Raw genomic sequence first — 20,495 nt, forward strand, 5'->3', positions numbered from 1 at the left:
TGTACATATAATGAACTCCCATTTGCCTGTTCTACGAAATGTAATATAATTTAGCCACAATAATATCTTGTTAAATTAGTACAATAAAACTTACAACCCAGAAAACGAGTCAAACATTAAAGTGTAAATCTAAGACTGCAAGAAAAGACAAATGAGTCAAAAATAATCAGACAGCAAAAGCAACAACTAACACATAAAAATAACTGCTCCAGATGAAAAATGATATTACACATTGAGGACATTTTTCTAGAAAGTTACGGGCACAGCTAGAATAGAAAGAACAATATAGCTCAGCAGATTCCAAGTAAAAAAAATATGGCGACTTTTATACTTGGAATGCTGCAATTTTACCCTCTACATCATAAAGATAAATACTATGGCCGGTATTCAGAGAGATCGGCGCATCTTTAGATAGGCGTAGCGCATCTCATATGCGCTACGCCGTCGTAACATTGAGAGGCAAGTACAGTATTCACAAAGCACTTGCTCCCATATGTACGCCGGCGTAACGTAAATGGGCCGGCGTAAGCCCGCGGAATTCAAAGTAGCAAGGCAGTGGGCGTGTTGTATTAAAATGAATCGTGACCCCATGTAAATGAAGCACCTAACGAACGGCGCATGCGCACGCATGCTCAGTATCACGTCGAATTTACTCCCTAACATACACCGGCTCAATGCCTGTGAAGTGAACGTAACCTACGTCCAGCCCCATTCACGTACGACTTACGTAAACAACGTAAAATACGACGCTGTTCCCGCGCCCATACCTTAACATGACTTACCCCTGCTTTATGAGGGGTAAACTTACGCTGGACGTATGCCTTACATAAACGGCGTAGCTTAATACGACGGGCGCAAGTACGTTCGTGAATCGGCGTATCTAGGTCATTTGCATATTCAACACGTAAATCTACGGAAGCGCCCCTTGCGGCCAGCGTAAATATGCACCCAAGATACGACGGTGTAGGAGACTTATGTCCGTCGTATCTTGGCCAAATTCAGGCGTATCTGATTTCCAGAATACGCGGAAAGATACGACGGCGCACATTTGGACTTACGACGGCGTATCTGGAGACAAAATAGGGGATATATTTATGGCATTTTTATGATTTTTTTTTATACTAGTAAAGGTGGTGACCGACAATTTTAAAAATCGTTGCCAGAACATTGTTCCTAATTTTTACAAACAATCTACTGAATGGTACCCAGCTGGTTGGAGAAAAGCCAATGTAGCACCAATATATAAAAAAGGACCAAAATATATCCATGGGAACTACAGACCAGTTAGCCCAAGATTTGTTTTACCCCTAGGTGCAAAGGGGTTAATATTTCAATTCATTGGTCTCACAGTGGTGGTCTGGTGCAGCAAGAGTTGGCAGTGGAAAGAAAATCACAGTCTATTTTTTTTTTTGTCAGACAGAATGGTATTGATTAACCACTTGCCCACCGGGTTAATTCTGGCACTTCTCTCCTTCATGTGAAAATCACAATTTTTTTGCTAGAAAATTAATCAGAACCCCCAAACATTATATATTTTTTTTTAGCAGACATCCTAGGGAATAAAATGGCAGTCATTGCAATACTTTTTGTCACACCGTATTTGCGCAGCGGTCTTACAAGCGCACTTTTTTTGGATAAAAATCACTTTTTTGAATAAAAAAAAAAAGACAACAATACATTTTGCCCAATTTTTTTATATATTGTGAAAGATAATGTTACGCCGAGTAAAATGATACCCAACATGTCACGCTTAAAAATTGCGCCCGCTCGTGGCATGGCGTCAAACTTTTACCCTTAAAAATCTCGATAGGCGACGTTTAAAAAATTCTACAGGTTGCATTTTTTGAGTTGCAGAGTAGGTCTAGGGCTAGAATTATTGCTCTCACTCTAACGATCGCGGCGATACCTCACTTGTGTGGTTTAAATACCGTTTTCATATGCGGGCGCTACTCGCGTATGCGTTTGCTTCTGCGCGCGAGCTCGTCGGGACGGGGCGCTTTAAAAAATTTTTTTTTGGTTTTCTTATTTATTTTTATTTAGTTTTATAATTTTTTACACTGAAATAATAAAAAAAAAAAATTGATCACTTTTATTCCTATTACAAGGAATGTAAACATCCCTTGTAATAGAAAAAAGCATGACAGGTCCTCTTAAATATGAGATCTGGGGTCAAAAAGACCTCAGATCTCATAATTAGACTTAAATGCAAAAAAAAAAAAAAAAAAAAAAAAAAAAAATTTCATTTTTTCAAATGACAAAAAAAAAAATGTTTCTTTAAGAGGCTGGGCGGGACTGACGTTTTGACGTCACTTCCGGCCAGCAGAGCTATGAGGACGGGTGAAGGAGATTTCTCCTTCAGTCCCGTCCCCGCTCAGCTGCCGGACACATCGGATCTCCTCCGCCGCTACCGACGGCTCCGGTAAGCGGCGGAGGGCGCGGGAGAGCGGCGGGAGGGGGGGGGCCCTCTCCCGCCACCGATAACGGCGATCTCGCGGCGAATCCGCCGCGGAGACCGCCGTTATCGTGTACACCACCGCCCCCCTGAAAAGATGAATATCTCGGTTGTGGCAGCAGCTGCTGCCGTTATCGAGATATTCAACTTTAAAAAGAGGACGTCTTTTTGACATGGGGCGGTGGTCAAGAGGTTAAGAGGTTAAGAGGTTAAGTCTGTATTATTAAGGAAAAACTTGCGCGCTACTATAATTTTTAAGCAAATATAAACCATCAGCCGCCAGTGAATATAGTGAAAATAAACTTAGAAAAAACTATATAGAGTACATACAGTATGTATAGTAACCGTGGATTAGCTGCAACCACTTAGTAGTGTACTCAAAAAACACTGCGTAATAAAAAGAAAAAGATGAGAATGGTGCACTTATTTAATAATGTGCCATAAAGAAATATACTCAAAGATTTAATATGATATGTATCCAAACATACAAATAAATGTGAATAAAAGTCCAATGGTAGGAGTCAGTTCATATAAGGGTAAAAAAATCTCATAGGGATAACTTGATAGAAGAAAAAAATAAGAGAAAACATCAATCCAAACATCGACTGTTAAAATTATGAATTGGCTGCTTACCTACAAGGGTCAAACAAGGCTCATCAGATAAGGAATCCTCCTGATGTATCTGATGTATCTGTAAAGGCATCCAGGTCCCAGGCGAAGACGAAGAACTACGTTCAAAATTTGGCATCAAAACATCTTGGGTAATTCCACATATAGAGGAAACAGCTCGCTCCAAGGAATGACACTTCTTGTATAAATGGCGCTCAAAGAAAACGCGAGGAAGTCATGTGACCAGTGACGCAACACATTGGGTGGAGCCTTGTGACGTCAGTTCCGGTGGTGTTTTATAGAAGTACCGTGAGGAGGCGAGTGTGTCACTACTCCCATTGCTTTCTACTGCGTTTTTTACCGTTTCCTGATAGAAAGAAGTAAAGTAATGTAAAGAAGTTTCTTTCACTAAATACATTTACTTTTCATCTGGCAATATTGCACTATGGCTGTTCTGTTTGAGCGCCATTTATACAAGAAGTGTAATTTCTTGGAGCGAGCCATTTCCTCTATATATGGAATTACCCAAGGTGTTTTGATGCCAAGTTTTGTACGTAGTTCTTCGGCTTCGCCTGGGTCCTGGATGCCTTTACAGATCCATCAGCAGGATTCCTTATCTGACTGATCTGATGAGCCTTGTTTGACCCTTGGATCGTTGTTGGAGGTGAGCGGCCAATTCATAAATTTAACAGTCGATGTTTGGATTGATGTTTTATCTGTTTTTTCTTCTATCAAGTTATCTCTATGAAATTTTTACCCTTATATGAACTGACTCCTACCATTGGGCTTTAGTTGGAATATAATTCACATTTATTTACTTGTATGTTTGGATATTCATTCTTTGAGTATATTACTTTATGGCACATTATTGAAAAAGCGCACCATTCCCATCTTTTTCTTTTACATTGATTAAAGTCTGCCTCTTTGTAAAAACACATACAAAAAAAACAAAAAAAAAAAAACGTTGAAGGACTTGTTTACAAGGACGTATCTAAAGTGGAGCACCACCCAAAAGAGAAAGCTTTGCCCTTTTGCCTCCCCCCCCCCTCTGCTACCTTATTTGACACCTTTTGGGGGGGGGGGGTACCAGGTTTTGACAGATACTTGCTCCCACTTCTGGTTGACATTGCCGCAGCAAACTAATCCAGAAGTTACGCCCCCCCACCCCACACTTATCTGTATGATGACTCGATCTCCAGATCCTTCACAAAACTGAGGACTACATGGATAAGACTGCGGATTACCAGAACACTGTATTTTAAGTAAAAAGCAACTTTTAGCAGATCTGTGGACTGATGTACCAGAACAATGCTAGAGTGTAAAACCGAACGCCCCGCATACATAGACTTTTCTGCCTTTATGCATTTCACTGTATATTTGCGAGTGATGAGTTTGCTCTTAAAGAGAATCTGTTGAAGCACATACCGAAAGCAGTGAATGCCCTGAAGCTCCTGCTGTAAGACTTCCTGTGTTGTTGCTATTAAGTCCAGTGCCCCAACATAATCTGAGGTCGATAACAGCAGCTGTACAGTTGGCTGAGTCTGGTGAACTGTAGCCATTAATTTAAGTTTACTATACAATTTAATGCAGTTGTTTCTGGTCAGGGCTTGTCTTAGGATTTGCAGAGATCCCTCACACATGACTCTGTCTATCTGAGAAATCTTGTCACGCAGCATGGTAACAGCCTGGGAGGTCTTCCTGAGGTAGTCCTGCAGCTCGTGCTGGGAGGTCATAGCATGAAAAAAAGCATCAGAGCGCATTGAGATCTGCTGTGCAATGTTCACCTCGACAATGTCCAAGTAGTGGCTCAGCTGAAGAGGAAATGCACATAAACAATTAATAAATGTATTCATTATATGTCCATTACAGTTATTTGTTTTATGTACATTTTTTTGGTACGTACAGCTCTAGATTCATTGTGCAACGGCCATTGATATAAAATATATAAATATTCTATGTGGGATGCTGCGCTAACTCAAAAGTGAATCATAAACAAAGATGACTAATAATTAACACAAATTAAATAAACTTTATATCTATTTATTGTATGTGATATAATGAACTTTTCACATTCATGCTCTTTGATTATGGATTTTTTTATGTCACTTATGTTAATTATCAGTAGCACATCTATGTTTATAGTTCACTTTTGGGTTAGCGTGGCATCTCACACAGAATACTGATGATATGCATGTTATCTTATACACTTTTTGCTTCTTTTTTTTTTGCTTTGTAAAATATATAAACCAATCCCGCCTTCCGCCTGTGGTTTCCCCCCCTCCTCTACCCCCCTCGCTCCCCTTTTGGGGGGCGGGGGGGTGATGATGCGGGAATGACATCCGAGTGGTGCTACTCTGCAGTGTGCGTTTCCTCATTGGCGACTTTCTTGACTATGACTTCTGTTCTATTGTATGTATTGCTGGGCTGATACCCCACACCAGGGCTGTGTTGCATCTATGCTGTTTAGTTATGATTCTTTGCAATCATTTTCCCATCTTTTTAACCTTTGTACTGTCATTACTTTGTGTGTGTGTTTGTCTTCAAAAACAAAAAACTTTTACTGTAAAAAAAAAAAATATATATATAAACCAATGTTCAAATTTGGATGGCGAAAGATTTATAGTAAACTGTGCAGTCATCAATGCCATCAGCAACCTTCTTCTGATGCAATCCGTTTTTTTGACTGAACATGAGCATTCAAGTTATACACTGCAGTCCTCATTAAAATAAGTGAGTCACATCAGACATTTTTATTATCGTAAATGAGCTGAAGTGAAAGTAGTAAAGGGACATACAGCATTATAGGTGAACTCCTGGTAAAGAGCACAGCACATAGGTCAGGGATATGAAATTAGCGAACCACCAGCTGTTGCAAAACTACAAGTCCCATCATGCCTCTGCCTCTGGGTATCATGCTTGTGGCTTTTAGAGTCTTGCTATGCCTCTTGGGACTTGTAGTTCTGCAACAGCTAGAGGTCCACTAATTGCATATCTCTGTTAAAGGTGAGCTGTTAAACCTAACAAAAGATTTGTCATTTTGCTCAACTAGTCTCAACTGTTAGTCACTTCTGCCACATATTGCATGCCAGGTCAGTGATCTCACTTTTATTCACAGTAGAAATACAGGTTAGTCATTGCTCCAGCCCTTTGCACGCAGTACGGACAATGAAGGAATATCATCATACTAATGAGGTCCTCGCATCACTTACTGACAACACAGTCCTACTGTTACTGTCCAATGCATTGTAGCCTGTTCTGCAGAGGATAACAGAAAACCAATATAAAGAAGGATTTATATACGCAGGATTTCAAAATATATTTTAATGTTTTAAAGGATAAGTTCACCTTTTTATAACGTGTTGCATATACATATTCGGGGTGTAAAATGTTATGATTACACTGGCCCCCACACCTCCTGCTCCCCTGTTGTGACAGCTAGCGGGGAATCTTCTCCTCCCGGCTAGCTGTCAAAAAATTTAAAAAACGTGGCCATGCGGGGGTCCGCCCACCCGGCTGTGTCGCTCATTTACAGCTCTCTGTTAATGGAAAACTACAACGTCTGACAGCCTTTGCAGCTGTAGGCTTGTAGTTTTCCATTAACTATTACGGCGCTGAGCATTGTGGTAGTTCATTCAAGCTTCATGTCAGCATGTATCGGTTACCTCATATGAGGTACAAGCAAGCCGATAGACTGACAGATCTGCAGGATACCTGCATGCCACCAGTGATCTGCTGACCGCTGGTGCAATGCTTTACAGGCTTCTGAAACAAAAAATAATAAGTGCACATTTTTTTTACCAGCAAAAAAAGTGCATTAATAATTTTTTGTGAAAAGGTGAACTTATCCTTTAAATTTACACCAACTGAGTTTAATAGGTTCTACTTGGTATTTAGCATATTTAGCAAAACTACCACTGGATTACAGAAACAGAACTCCAGATGCACTGCTGACAAAAGCAGTCCTGAACACAAGCTTAATGTCCACAAGCCCTCAGTCAAAACCCCCTAGTGTGCAGATGTCACATCTAGTGTATTATTATTATTATATAGCACCAACAGTTTGTGCAGCGCTTTACAATGTTAGGGCAGAAAGTACAGTTACAATACAATACAGGAGGAATCAGAGGGCCCAACTCGTTAGAGCTTACAATCTAAAAAAAACGTTTCTACAATGTAAAAGTGAAAACCAGTTTCATACTTTTTCTTGAAGCAATTTAGAGGATGCTGTATCTCTGCTTCCTTTTCCACCTGCACTGCTAAAATGGGACCAGGGTAAAACCGCATTAAATGTTAGGGAGTCATCCAAGGCAAAGTCTGGCTTCAAAAAAATCTGAAATTAAATCAAAATGAGCTCTTGAGACAGACAATTTCTTCAAAGATGCAAGTAATGTAGAATACACTAATTATATACAATACAGGTTTTGGCTCTTCATCATCAAAGTAAATTAAAATAAAAAGTCATAAATAAAAACAATGGGGCAGATTCAGAAAGACATACGACGGTGTATCTCCTGATACGCCGTCGTATCTCTGAGTTCTGCCGGTCGTATCTATGCGCCTGATTCATAGAATCAGGTTACGCATAGATCTCCCTAAGATCCGACAGGTATAAGTGACTTACACCGTCGGATCTTAGGCTGCAATCTCACGCTGGCCGCTAGGTGGCGCTTCTGTTTGTATACGCGAGGAATATGCAAATGAGGAGTTACGCCGATTCAGAAACGAACAACCGCCCGGCGCTTTTTTTTTTACATCGTTTGTGTTCGGCTTTTTCCGGCGTATAGTTACCCCTGCTATATGCGGCGTATCCTATGTTAAGTATGGCCGTCGTTCCCGCGCCGAGTTTTGAAATTTTTACGTTGTTTGCGTAAGTCGTTCGCGAATAAGGATGGACGTAATTTACGTTCACGTCGAAACCACAACGTCATTTAGAGCAATGCATGCTGGGAAATGTTACAGACGGTACATGCGCAGTTCGTTTGGCGCGAGGACGCGCCTGATTTAAATTTTACACGCCCCCTACCCCGCGGAATTTGAATTCCGCCGGGGGATTTACGATACGCCGCCGCAAGTTTACAGGCAAGTGCTTTCTGAATATAGCACTTGCCTCAAAAACTTGCGGCGGCGTAACGTAAATCAGATAGGTGAGCGGATCTAGCACAATCATTTTTATTTTTAGAACCATAGTCAGTTCTACAGCATATTGGCCATTCAGGAACTTGCCTTTTATATCAAAAAATTAAAGAGGGTCTCTGATTGGCCAAGGGAGAGAGGCAGGGCAGATGCTCTCACAAGTGACTATAGAGTTAAAATGCGAGAAGAGACTTAACAACTTTTAAAAATTAAACGCAGGGAGCCACTAGGGGGTGAAGTTCCTCTTTAACCACTTTAATACAGGGCACTTTCACCCCCTTCCTGCCCAGGCCAATTTTCAGTTTTCAGTGCTGTCACACTTTGAATGACAATTGCGCAGTCATGCAAAACTGTACCCATATAACATTGTTATCATTTTTTTCACACAAATAGAGCTTTCTTTTAGTGGTATTTAATCACCACCGTTTCTTTTTTGCAAAAAAAAACAAAAAACTAATTTTTCTTTATTTATTTTATAAAGTTTTGCAAATAAACAATCTTTCTTTATAAATTAGGCCAAAATGTATACTGCTACATTTCTTTGGTGAAAATAACGCAAATTAGTGTGTATTATTTAGTCTGTAGCAAAGTCTACCAACTATGGTATATATATGAAAATCATTCAATCCTGATGTACTGACATATCCGCCAAATGACTCCTTTTTGGAAAGTAGACAGTCCAAAGTATTCAATAAGAGGCATGGCAAGTTTTTTTGAAGTTGTAATTTTTTTGTCACGTTCTTTTGGAAAATTAAGAAATTTAAGAATTTTTTTTTTTTTTCACAATTCTTTGCATACTGTCACCAGTGCAGTACAGCATCATTGTATAACTGATGTAGCATTGAGCAGGGACACTGACTGGTGACTAGTGACCAGAGCAATACAGTGATATCACAGTGACACTGTATTATTCTGGGTAGATGATCAGGATTTTTTTTCACACCGTGATTGCCTATAACTAAATTATTTAGCGTTATAAGCAACCATTTTTTTCTGAATTAAAATGACTTGTATACTGTCAGTTCCACGGTCTAATCCTTACATAGATTTCTGCAGCCTTGGAAAAGACTATTTAGACCTAAACAAAAAATTATTTTACAGAGCTAAAAGAGCAACGTATTCTAAACTGTTATTTTGTCATACAATGTTACTGCTGAATACTAGAAGAGAACTGAAGAAAATAACGTTACCTTAGGTACTTGTTCCAGATCTGCCCTAGAATTATTTACTGAAAGAAAAAAAAAAACACAATATAACACAGATGACATTGAAACTCTGATTTGCAACATGACCACATACATTTGTTGTTTGCACAGTTTTTTTTTCTTAGTAATTACATTTTTATGTAAATTAACGATTGTAGCTAGCATTTTGTAGGCACAACGTGCTTATATTTTATTTATAATTCACAAGCACACGGCAGGGGCTCTGGTAGCAAAATGCTACACTGATTTTTATACAGCACAAAGTATGGAGGTCAGCAGGTGACTGTGCATGCAGAGTGCAGAGGGACATGCAGAACGCCGCAGTACACGGCTCAGGTTACTCATTTCCTGCATTATTCAGCACTGAACCACTTCATGTGCAGAAGAGAAACTGAACCCTATCTAGGCAAGCTTTTGCAAATCAGAAAAATGTAAGAAAAGTCTGAAAAACAACCTACGTAAACTAAATGTAAAATATATAAACAATTTTATACATTTGTATCTGCTGCAACGAATACGTACCAAGTGAATGGGAAAATGCAGTCCTGTTGTAATCATCCTTAGAAGGACATATCGTCTTCAGCTTTTCATGACTTTTTTCTCTCTTAGGGATTAGTACAACAAATATTTATTGATTAAAAAAATGCAAAACGGACTAAACGGACTAAAGTGTGCAAATCATTTTAAAATTAAACATGTCGTCAGAATAGGGTATTAACTCCTTCCTGCCAAGGATACGCATACATGTGGTCTCAAGTGGGTCCGCATATATGTGCCATTTAGTTTGTGCTGGGACCATGCTTTCCAGAGACAGAGTTGTCACAGTGATCAGTCACTGTGCAACCGCCCTGTGTTTTTTTTTTTTTCTTTTTTAGAATGTTTCCTTGCTAGAGGAGATAATTGTAAAAAACAAAACAAAAGGGTTTTAAAAATAAAATAAAGATCACATAGCTAGATCAGGGCTCAAAATTTCAAGTCCTAAAGCTATTAGCCAGGGCTTAAGTGTTAAACGCCACCAGTTGTCCCACCCAACCAATATTGTATGCAGAATTAAGTTATAAAAATAACTATTAACAACAACTTTATCAGTGCCCAACAATACAGCCTACCTGTATCCATCAATGCTGCTTCACCTGTGCCCAACAATGCAGCTTACCTGTATCCATTAATGCTGCTTCACCTGTGCCCAACAATGCAGCCTACCTGTGCCCATCAATGCAGCCTACCTGTGCCCATCAATGCAGCCTACCTGTGCCCATCAATGCAGCCTACCTGTGCCCATCAATGCAGCCTACCTGTGCCCATCAATGCAGCCTACCTGTGCCGAACAGTGCGGTATCATATTGTAGTAGCATCATACATACATACATACATACAGCATGTAGCGCTGTGTTTCACAACAGTACAGGAGACTTCCTGTCTGCTACCGGAACAAAACTGAGTGCTTCTCAGCCTTGTATTTTTATCAATTAAGCCAAGTCTTCTTCTGATTGGTCATGGTGGAGAGCTGAACAGATGATCTCATGATTGATGAAAATACAAGGCTTCTTCTGAATGGCTAAGAAGCACACAGCCCAACTTGATTTTGCTCTAGCAGCAGACGGGAAGTACCGTAGTACTGAGGAACACGGTGATGCAAACTTTATGTATGAAGCTACAGTACTACAGTATAACACAGTGCTTACTTAGTAATAGAAAAAGTTAATTTGGGCTAGCTTGGACCAAACAAAATATTTAACCCTTTCATGACTAAGCCTATCTGACATTTGGTGATTACAAGTTAAAATCTGTATTTTTTGCTAGAAAATCCCCAAACATTATATATATATATATTTTTTTAGCAGAGAATCTAGAGAATAAAATGGTGATTGTTTCAATACTTTATGTCACACAATATTTGTGCAGCAGTGTTTAACCACTTAAGGACCTTGCCTGTTTTTCAGACTCGGTGTTTACAAGTTTAAAACATTTTTTTTTGCTAGAAAATTACTTAGAACCCCCAAACATTATATATATTTTTTCTAACACCCGCGAGAATAAAATGGCGGTCATTACTTTTTTTTCACACCGTATTTGCGCAGCGGTCTTAAAAGCGCACTTTTTTTTTGAAAAATAAATAAATAAAAAAAAATAAAAAATAAGACAACAGTAAAGTTAGCCCAATTTATTTTATTGTGTGAAAGATAATGTTACGCCGAGTAAATTGATACCCAACATGTCACGCTTCAAAATGGCACCCGCTCATGGAATGGCGTCAAACTTTTACCCTTAAAAATCTCCATAGGCGACGTTTAAAAAATTCTATAGGTTGCATCTATTGAGTTACAGAGGAGGTCTAGGGCTAGAATTATTGCTCTCGCTCCAACGATTGCGGCGATACCTCACTTGTGTGGTTTGAACACAGTTTTCATATGCGGTCGCTACACACGTATGCGTTCACTTCTGCGCGAGAGGTCTTCGGGACGGGTCGCTATAAACATTTTTTATTTTCTTATTTATTATACTTGATTTTATTTATTTTTACACCGTTTAAAAGGAAAAAAAATGGGTCACTTTTATTCCTATTACAAGGAATGTAAACATCCCTTGTAATAGAAAAAAGAATGACAGGTCCTCTTAAATATGAGATCTGGGGTCAAAAAGACCTCAGATCTCATATTTAAACTAAAAATTACAACAAAAAAATGGACCTTTAACAGGTATGGGCAGAAGTGGCGTTTTGACGTCGCTTCTGCCCTGCTATGCTATGGAGACGGGTGGGGGCCATCTTGCCCTCACTCGTATACATGGCAAGCAGGACACAGGACCCGATCACCTCCCGCCGCCGATAACTAAGAACATGCGATTTATCCGCTGTGCAGACCACCATTATTGTTTACAGCCCCGACGCCTGAAGAGGTGGATATCTTGGTTGTGGCAGCAGCTGCTGCTGTTACCGAGATATCCCTCTTCAAAAAAAGGACATATATCTGCGTGCGGCGGGGCTTAAGTGGTTAAATTGTGTTTAAAAAAAAAATAGGATCACTTTTTATTTGCGGTCACAAGGAATGTAAACATCCCTTGTTACAGGAATAGGTGGTGACAGGTACTCTTTATGGAGGGATCGGGGGTCTAAAAGACCCCAAATCCCTCCTTTACACTTCTAAGAATTCAGAATCGCCGAAAATGGCGATTCTGAATACTGTATGTTTTTTTTTAATCCAATGCCACTGGCAGCCGAGTAAACAATGTTGTGACGTCGCTTCCGTGTTTACATTCAGGAGACTGAAACCAAGCCGTTTACAGGGGGCCCGGTCAGAGCGGCGGGAGGTGGGGATGTCCCCTCCCACTCCTCCTTGATAACAACCGAGCGGCTTTTAGCTGCATTGGTTGTTATGCCTGGACAGCCGATCGCCCGCTCTAAAAAACGGTAACGAGATGATGCCTACAGCTGTGGGCATCATCCCAGTATAAATCCCGAAAGCCCAGGGCGTATATATGCGTACACTCGGCGGGAAGGGGTTAAAGTGACAGTAAACATGGACTTTGGCTTTAACACATTGTGAGCCGACGACATGGCATGTGGATCAGGAAAGTCGAGTGAACCTAAATCATTATGACAGCCGGACAACAATTGTAATATTATCAGTAGGCAAAAGGTCAACAATCGAAGTCTCTCTACTTCTTTCAATAAAATATGCCCTTTTGTTTTTTCTTACACAAAGACTATGCCATATTATAACTCCATAAATTACCCCTAGGGAACATAGACGATTCATTAACTATATACAACTACCGATACCCAAGGAGAAATGATTTATCTTACTAGGCTAGTCTGCTGAAAATAAGATGAAAAGTTCTCTTTAGTGATGGGTGGGAGGCAGGAAGCAGGCAGGACTTCTGTTTCCACAAAGTCTTGACCCCATGTCTTGGTGAAGAAGTCAGACTCCCGTTTTGCAAGTCGAGGATCATTTAATGCTGCTGGCAGGTTCACTTTGGAATGATAAATTGTCCATTTGTGCTGATCTGCAACCACAGATGGCTCATCACACAAATTATTAGAGTCACCTGCATGAAAAGAGAAACAAAATAATGAGATGTCTAAAAAACAGTTGCTACCTAGACTGATGAATAACTGAGGAGCCAAGAAAAACAAATGCAATGCCAATTAAGCTTCATTTTCACAGGCATACTGCAAAGTGCCATCTTCACCCAACAGGAAATACAGGTATTCTGTGCAGGCAGCCTGTTCAAATCAATGGCAGATGGATGGCTGCAAAGATCTGCATAGACCTTCAAGCAACCATCTGCGTACAACTGTGCTGGACTGATGCATTGATCAAAACGCAAACAGGGCAACCCTAAAACATGGTTGCTGAAATGTGTTTGGTTCTGTTAAAGAGCAATTACCAGTAAAATAAACGAATCTAATCTAACATAACATAACATGACAGTATGCCGATTTTTTTTTTTTTTTTTTTGCTGTATATACCTCGTATAGCTATTTTCTTACCCGGCTTCCGGGTAGTGAATCCCCCGGGAGTGGGCGTTCCTATGCAGCAGTTAGTGATTGACGTGATGACAAAAACCACCCCCCCCCCCGTTGCATAAGGAGCGTCACGAGTTGCCGAAAGAAGCCGAACGTCGGTGCGCAGGCGCCGTATAGTGCCGACTCAACGTTCGGCTTCTTTCGGCAACTCGTGACACTTCTTATGCGACGGGGGAGTGGGTTTTGTCATCAAGTCAATCACTAACTGCTGCATAGGAACGCCCACTCCCGCGGGATTCACTACCCGGAAGCCGGGTAAGAAAATAGCTATACGAGGTATGTACAGCAAAAAATTTTTAAAATAAATCGGCATACTGTCAATGTCGAGAGTGAGCTCAATGTAATGTTAGAAAATTGTTTTTACGGTAAACCCCCGCTTTAAAGTGATATTAAAGGCTTTTTTTTAAAAAATTAACAAGCATGTCATACTTACCTGCTCTGTGCAATGGTTTTTGCACAGAGCAGCCCAGATCCTCCTTTTTTGGGCTCCCCCAGCGGCACTCCTGGCCCCTCCTTTTCATCAAGTGCCACCACGCAGAGCCGCTTTCCATGGGAACTCATGCAGGCGTGACACAGACAGCAGGACTCGGCCCCCGCCCCTTACTTTCAAGTCACTGGATTTGATTGACAGCAGCAGGAGCAAATGGCTCAGGAAAGAAAAAGGAGGGCTCTGGGGGAGAGCTGCAGCACAGAAGGTTTTTCACTGTAATGCATAGATTGCATTAAGGTGAAAACTCAAGACTTTATAACTCTTTTAATGCGAGTGGTCTTGCTGCCTCCCCAGGATATTGGGCATCCTCAAACTCCAATCAGGAGGGAGAGTCTCTGGATTGAGGCGGGGCTCAGGCAAGTATTAGGGGGGCTGCTGCACACAGAAGGTTTTTTTATCTTAATGCAAAAAAATGCATTAATGCAGGATTTTTTCCTGCATTAATGCAAAAAAATGCATTAAAATAAAAAAAATAAAAACATCTGCCTTTAGAGCCACTTTAACTACTGTTGCAAATTAACAATCGTCCTGATGTCATAAATATAAAGCCAACACTTTTTTTTTTTTGTCTAGGATGAAGTAGGAATTGGTTAAGGAAACTTCCTTTGGAAAACTTCCTCACCCTGAACTCAAAAACATTTGCTTTTCAATTACATTTGGTACCAGAGACAATGTTCACCAGAACCAGTAGTGAGCATGAATCATTGCAGTAGGGACACAGATAGCGAGGAGGGGATGGGAGTATTTAAAGCTGACAGGGGTTCTAATCAATCCACATTCTATAAAAACAAAAAATACATACACTAAATCTACAGTAAAACCTTGGTTTCAGAGTAACTTGGTTTGAGAGCGTTTTGTAAGACAAGCACATTTTTTGCATACATTTTTACTTGATTTGATATAGAAGCGATGTCTTGATATACAAGTAGTGTCATGTCACAACTGTGTATAAAAGAGAAGAGAGGCGCCTCTAAGTGTAGCAATATGGTTACATTTAATGAAGGTACAACATTTAGCAACTCACATGGTTGATGAATAAAACAGGCATCCCTGGTAAAGCAATCCACATAGCTCATCCTCCACACCGGCATCAACTTCTTCCCTTCCATGCTGTGCTCCACTAGTGGTTCAAGCCTCGCTTTCGGATCATTTCACTGCAGGGTAGTCTTCCCGGTCACCATTGACAACGTTGAGAGCCTGCAGTGCGGACAGCTTTACCACGGGTACCTGCATACTTAGATGTACCTCTTTTAATCATCAATCACGTTACTGTAGTTGCTAAATGTTGTACCTTCATTAAATGTAACTATATTGCTACACTCAGAGGCGCCTCTCTTCTCTTTTATACTCTGGAGCTCCTGCTGGATTTTGCTTGTAATCTCCTTGTGGGTGAACATTTTATGGTTACACAACCAATCACATTGCTATAAACTTTTATATGGACTATAAACGGAAAGACCTATGAATAAATGGTTGTGGAACGAATCATCCGAGTTTCCATTATTTGTTATGGGGAAATTCGCTTTGATATACAAGTGCTTTGGATTACAAGCATGATTCCCAGGAAAAATTATGCTCGCAATCCAAAGTTTTACTGTACTTGTAATCAGAGATTTTAACCACTTGGGATCCGCGCTATGGACGAAAGACGTCCACAGCGTGGCTCTCAAGTGCCGGGTGGACGTCCCTGGACGTCCTGTTGATGTTGTTCCCCGTGCGCGCCGCGGGGAAACAACGTGCCCGGCGCATCCACGTGCTGTCAGGGAGAGAGGAGACCGATCTGTGTCCCTTTACATAGGGACACAGAATCGGTCACCTCCCCCAGTCAGTAAGAACACACCCAGGGAATACATTTAACCCCTTCCTCACCCCCTAGTGTTAACCCCTTCACTGCCAGTCACATTTATACAGTAATTAGTGCATTTTTATAGCACTGATCGCTGTATAAATGTGAATGGTCCCAAAATTGTGTCAAAAGTGTTCGATACGTCCGCCGCAATATCGCAGGCCTGACAAAAAAAAAAAAAACGTAAATCGCCGCCATTACTAGTAAAAAAAACAAAAAAAAAAAAAAAAACATAAATCTATTCCCTATTTTGTAGGCGCTATAACTTTTGCGCAAACCAATCAATATACTCTTATTGCGATTTTTTTTGTAACAAAAATATGTAGAAGAATACGTATCGGCCTAAACCGAGGGAAATTTTTTTTTTTTTTTTTAAATTGGGATATTATTATAACAAAAAGTAAAAAATTTAGGTTTTTTTTTCAACATTTTCTGTTTTTTTATGTTTATAGCGCAAAAAATAAAAATCGCAGAGATGATCAAATACCACCAAAAGAAAGCTCTATTTGTGGGGAAAAAATGATAAAAATAAAATTTGGGTACAGTGTTGTATGACCGCGCAATTGTCATTCAAAATGCGTCAGCGCTGAAAGCTGAAAATTGGTCTGGACACAAAGGGGGTTTTAGTGCCCAGTAATAAAGTGGTTAATAATCCTTTGCTACCAGATCCAGTAGCCCTCATAGGCTGCTTTTCAGTGGTCTTTCAGTTGATTATGTGCAAACTCCATTTCATGCTCTGGTATCAGTATCATCCTCCCTTAATTCCAAACGGATGTGCACTGTTCATGCTTTCTACTTGAGTAGTTCTAAAAGCATTTGAGGTTTTGCTTGAGTTGTGCTAAAAACAAAAACTGCTAATTGCACACTCTCAGCACTGCTGAATCAGCATGTTCCAGCTCACCGAAGCACTGCGCTGCATAAAGGGGAACTTTACAGCTCAATGCAAAAGGAGGCAATGAAAACAAACATAGGCAAAGTCAGATGATTCAAGTTTCAGAGTTTAAAAATATGTCTATCTATCAACTAGAAACATTGTGTGAAAAATCATATCCAGTACACTACAGCAGAATTGAAACAAACGCCTTCACTCTGACCTGCTTATTCAACCGTCCTGTGTTATGTGTAAGGTGTCCAAGTTGACCACATAATATTATACAATGTAGAAAACATGAAAACAAAGACTTCCTGAATGCAGTTGTAATGATATAAAGTTATACACAGATGGACGAATTAAAAAAAAAAAACCTCTAGCAGGGCTTTGCTCTTCGATCTTTTATAGATGTCACTAGTGGGGAATACAGAGATCCAGTATAGCTCACTGTGAGAGCAAGGTCCTATATGTCTACTGAGACTGGATGAAAGTCTACGCAAACTGACACTGTATTACCAAAAGTATTGGGACGCCTGCCTTTACACACACATAAACTTTATTGACAACCCAGTCTTAGTCCGTAGGGTTCAAAATTGAGTTGGCCCACCCTTTGCAGCTATAACACCTTCATGTCTTCTGCGACGTCTGTCTACAGGAATGTTTAACCATTCTTCCAGAAGAGCATTTGTGAGGCCAGGCACTGATGTTTGACGAGAAGGCCTGTCTTGCAGTCTCCGCTCTTATTTTATCCCAAAGGTGTTCTATCAGGTTGAGGTCAGGACACTGTGCAGGGCAATCAAGTTTCTCTATCCCAAACTTGCTCATCCATGTCTTTATGGACCTTGCTTTGTGCACTGGTCCAAATCATTTGGTGGAGGGGGGATTATGGTTTGGGGTTGTTTTTCAGGAGTTGGGCTTGGCTCCTTAGTTCCAGTGAAGGGAACTCTAAAGGCTCATACACAGGATCAGACTTTCCGGCAACGGTCCGACGGACGTGTTTTATCAGACAATCTGACCGTCTGTATGCTCCATCGGACAATTGTTGTCGGAATTTCCACCTGTGCATGCTCTCAAACTTTCCGAGAACAAATGTGTTACGTCGGATCATCGGATCGTGTGTACACAAGTCCATCGGACTAAAATCCAAAGTACAAACACGCATGCTCAGAACCAATGCTAAACATCAGACAATAGCAGAAGTTGGCCAAAGGGTGGCGGTAAAGAGCTGAAAAACCACGTGGTTTGGTGAATGTTGGCTGAAAATGTTCTGCCGTACGTATGCAGAACAAGTTCACGGCCAACGCCCTTCGGACAAAAATCCATGGAAAAGTCAGATGGAAGTACGATCGTGTGTATGAGGCTTTAAAGTGTCAGCATACTATGACATTTTGGAAAATGTCTTTCTCCCAACTTTGTTGGAACAGTTTGGGGGCGGCCCCTTCCTGTTCCAACATGACTGCACACCAGTACACAAAGAAAGGTCCATAAAGACATGGATGAGCGAGTTTGGGGTAGAGGAACTTGACTGGCCTGCACAGAGTCCTGACCTCAACCCGAAAGAACACCTTTGGGATGAATTAGAACAGATACTGCGGGCCGGGGCCTTCATGTCCAACATCAGTGCCTGACCTCACAAATTTGCTTCTGGATGAAAGGTCAAACATTCCCATAGACACACTCCTAAACCTTGTGGACAGCCTTTCCAGAAGAGCTGAAGCTGTTATAGCTGTAAAGGATGGGCCAACTCAATATTGAACCCTACGGACTAAGACTGGGATGCCATTAAAGTTCATGTAAAGGCAAGTGTCCCAATACTTTTGGCAATATAGCGTATAAAGTGGAATGCAATAAAAGATGTTGGAACATGCAAGGCAGATGGGAAGATGGTCAAGCATTATGGAAGGAAGATCTTACTTTAGTAGTATGCAACACATATAAAAAGAAAGAAGCAGACGCAGTTTATTAGGCTCCATCAATATCTAGTGCTAAAAATGTCTAGTTCGGAGCACTCACCGGTAGGTTCTTTGGGGCACACATCGGGGAGCGATCGCACCGGTCCTTTTTGATGTGAAGGGTTCAGGCCCTTTCTGTACATGGTGTTGCTGCTATTCGAGTGAGGCACTAGTGAAGAGCTGTTGCTAGATGCCATTGCATACATCTAGAGGAGCTGTGCAAAAAAAACAAGAACAAACACATTGTCATCAGTGCAGTTTTTTACATTTTAATCATTACATAAATCTATGACAATAGGGTGCATTACTGTGCTGTCTAATTGATGTTCCTGTGAACAAACCGTATAGTATAAATAAAATAGAAAAAGAATGCTGCAACTTTAAATGTGAGACACATGCAAAATTAACCTATTAGAAATAACAAGCTGCACAATGAGTGTGCGTGTATCCAAATGAGCTAGTGCGATCATTAAAACACAAATAGCATGACAAAATATACAGTATTCAATAAGAATCCACGTGCCACTTCTCTGTTGAGTGAAAAAATGTCCTAACTGTATATTAGTCCAATAAGTTCCAACGAGTGATCAAAAGTTGGGTGATCGAATGATTCCTGTGATGAAATGGTAAGTGTTTAACCAGAAAATGACATCAAATGTATAGCCAGTAGGTTGAAGATAACAGTCCTCCTATAGGTATGTTGGTGACATTAAACCACAGTATACCCAAGAACAGTGACGTGATAGGAAAGAAATCCTCAACCTTCAAAATAACTGCCTCTTACCAAAGGTGAAGATCCCAACTAGAGATCTTCTGTTAGCAGATGGCCTATAACCCAGGCTGGGTATCTGTATGACCAAATGTCTCCTCTCCAGCAATACCTAAGTCCTCAGCCACTCACAAACAGTCATGTATGATCATAGCCAAATGAGGAAAGAAAAAGCCGACATAGCGTAATCCAGTAGAGACGTTTTTAATAAAAATAGGGGTTAAAATGCACTTACAATGTGAAGATAAAAATCGCGTGTGAAATTGCATAGCCGGCCGGCTTACACAGCCTTAGGGAGGAGCGGCGTGCTGACGTCACCACAACACAACGTAAGGTCACGGAAGGAACGGGGCTGTGTAAGCCGGCCGGCTATACAATTTCACACACGATTTTTATCTTCACACTGTAAGTGCATTTTAACCCCTATTTTTATTAAAAACGTCTCTATTGGATTACGCTATGTCGGCTTTTTCTTTACTCATTTGGCTATGATCATACGTGACTGTTAGTGAGTGACTGAGGTATTGCTGGAGAGGAGACATTTGGTCATACAGATACCCAGCCTGGGTTATAGGCCATCTGCTAACAGAAGATCTCTAGTTGGGATCTTCACCTTTGGTAAGAGGCAGTTATTTTGAAG

At 40.6% G+C, this 20,495-nt stretch overlaps 1 protein-coding gene across 1 annotated transcript in view; it reads right to left on the bottom strand.

The window, feature by feature from the left end:
- The window catches only part of VPS54 (VPS54 subunit of GARP complex), a 115,928-nt gene that overhangs the window by 62,581 nt on the left and 32,852 nt on the right, over positions 1–20,495 (bottom strand). Inside the window, exons 2-7 of the mRNA XM_040351227.1 lie at positions 19,148–19,301; positions 13,205–13,446; positions 9,922–10,003; positions 9,385–9,422; positions 7,260–7,391; positions 4,487–4,872 (exon numbers count right to left, since the gene is read on the bottom strand). Of these exons, the coding sequence (XP_040207161.1) occupies positions 4,487–4,872; positions 7,260–7,391; positions 9,385–9,422; positions 9,922–10,003; positions 13,205–13,446; positions 19,148–19,292 (1,025 nt within the window). The 5' untranslated portion in view covers positions 19,293–19,301. The remainder of the gene's footprint in view (positions 1–4,486; positions 4,873–7,259; positions 7,392–9,384; positions 9,423–9,921; positions 10,004–13,204; positions 13,447–19,147; positions 19,302–20,495) is intronic.

This window comes from Rana temporaria, chromosome 4 (assembly GCF_905171775.1).
Source record: "Rana temporaria chromosome 4, aRanTem1.1, whole genome shotgun sequence".
Lineage (NCBI taxonomy): Eukaryota > Metazoa > Chordata > Amphibia > Anura > Ranidae > Rana > Rana temporaria.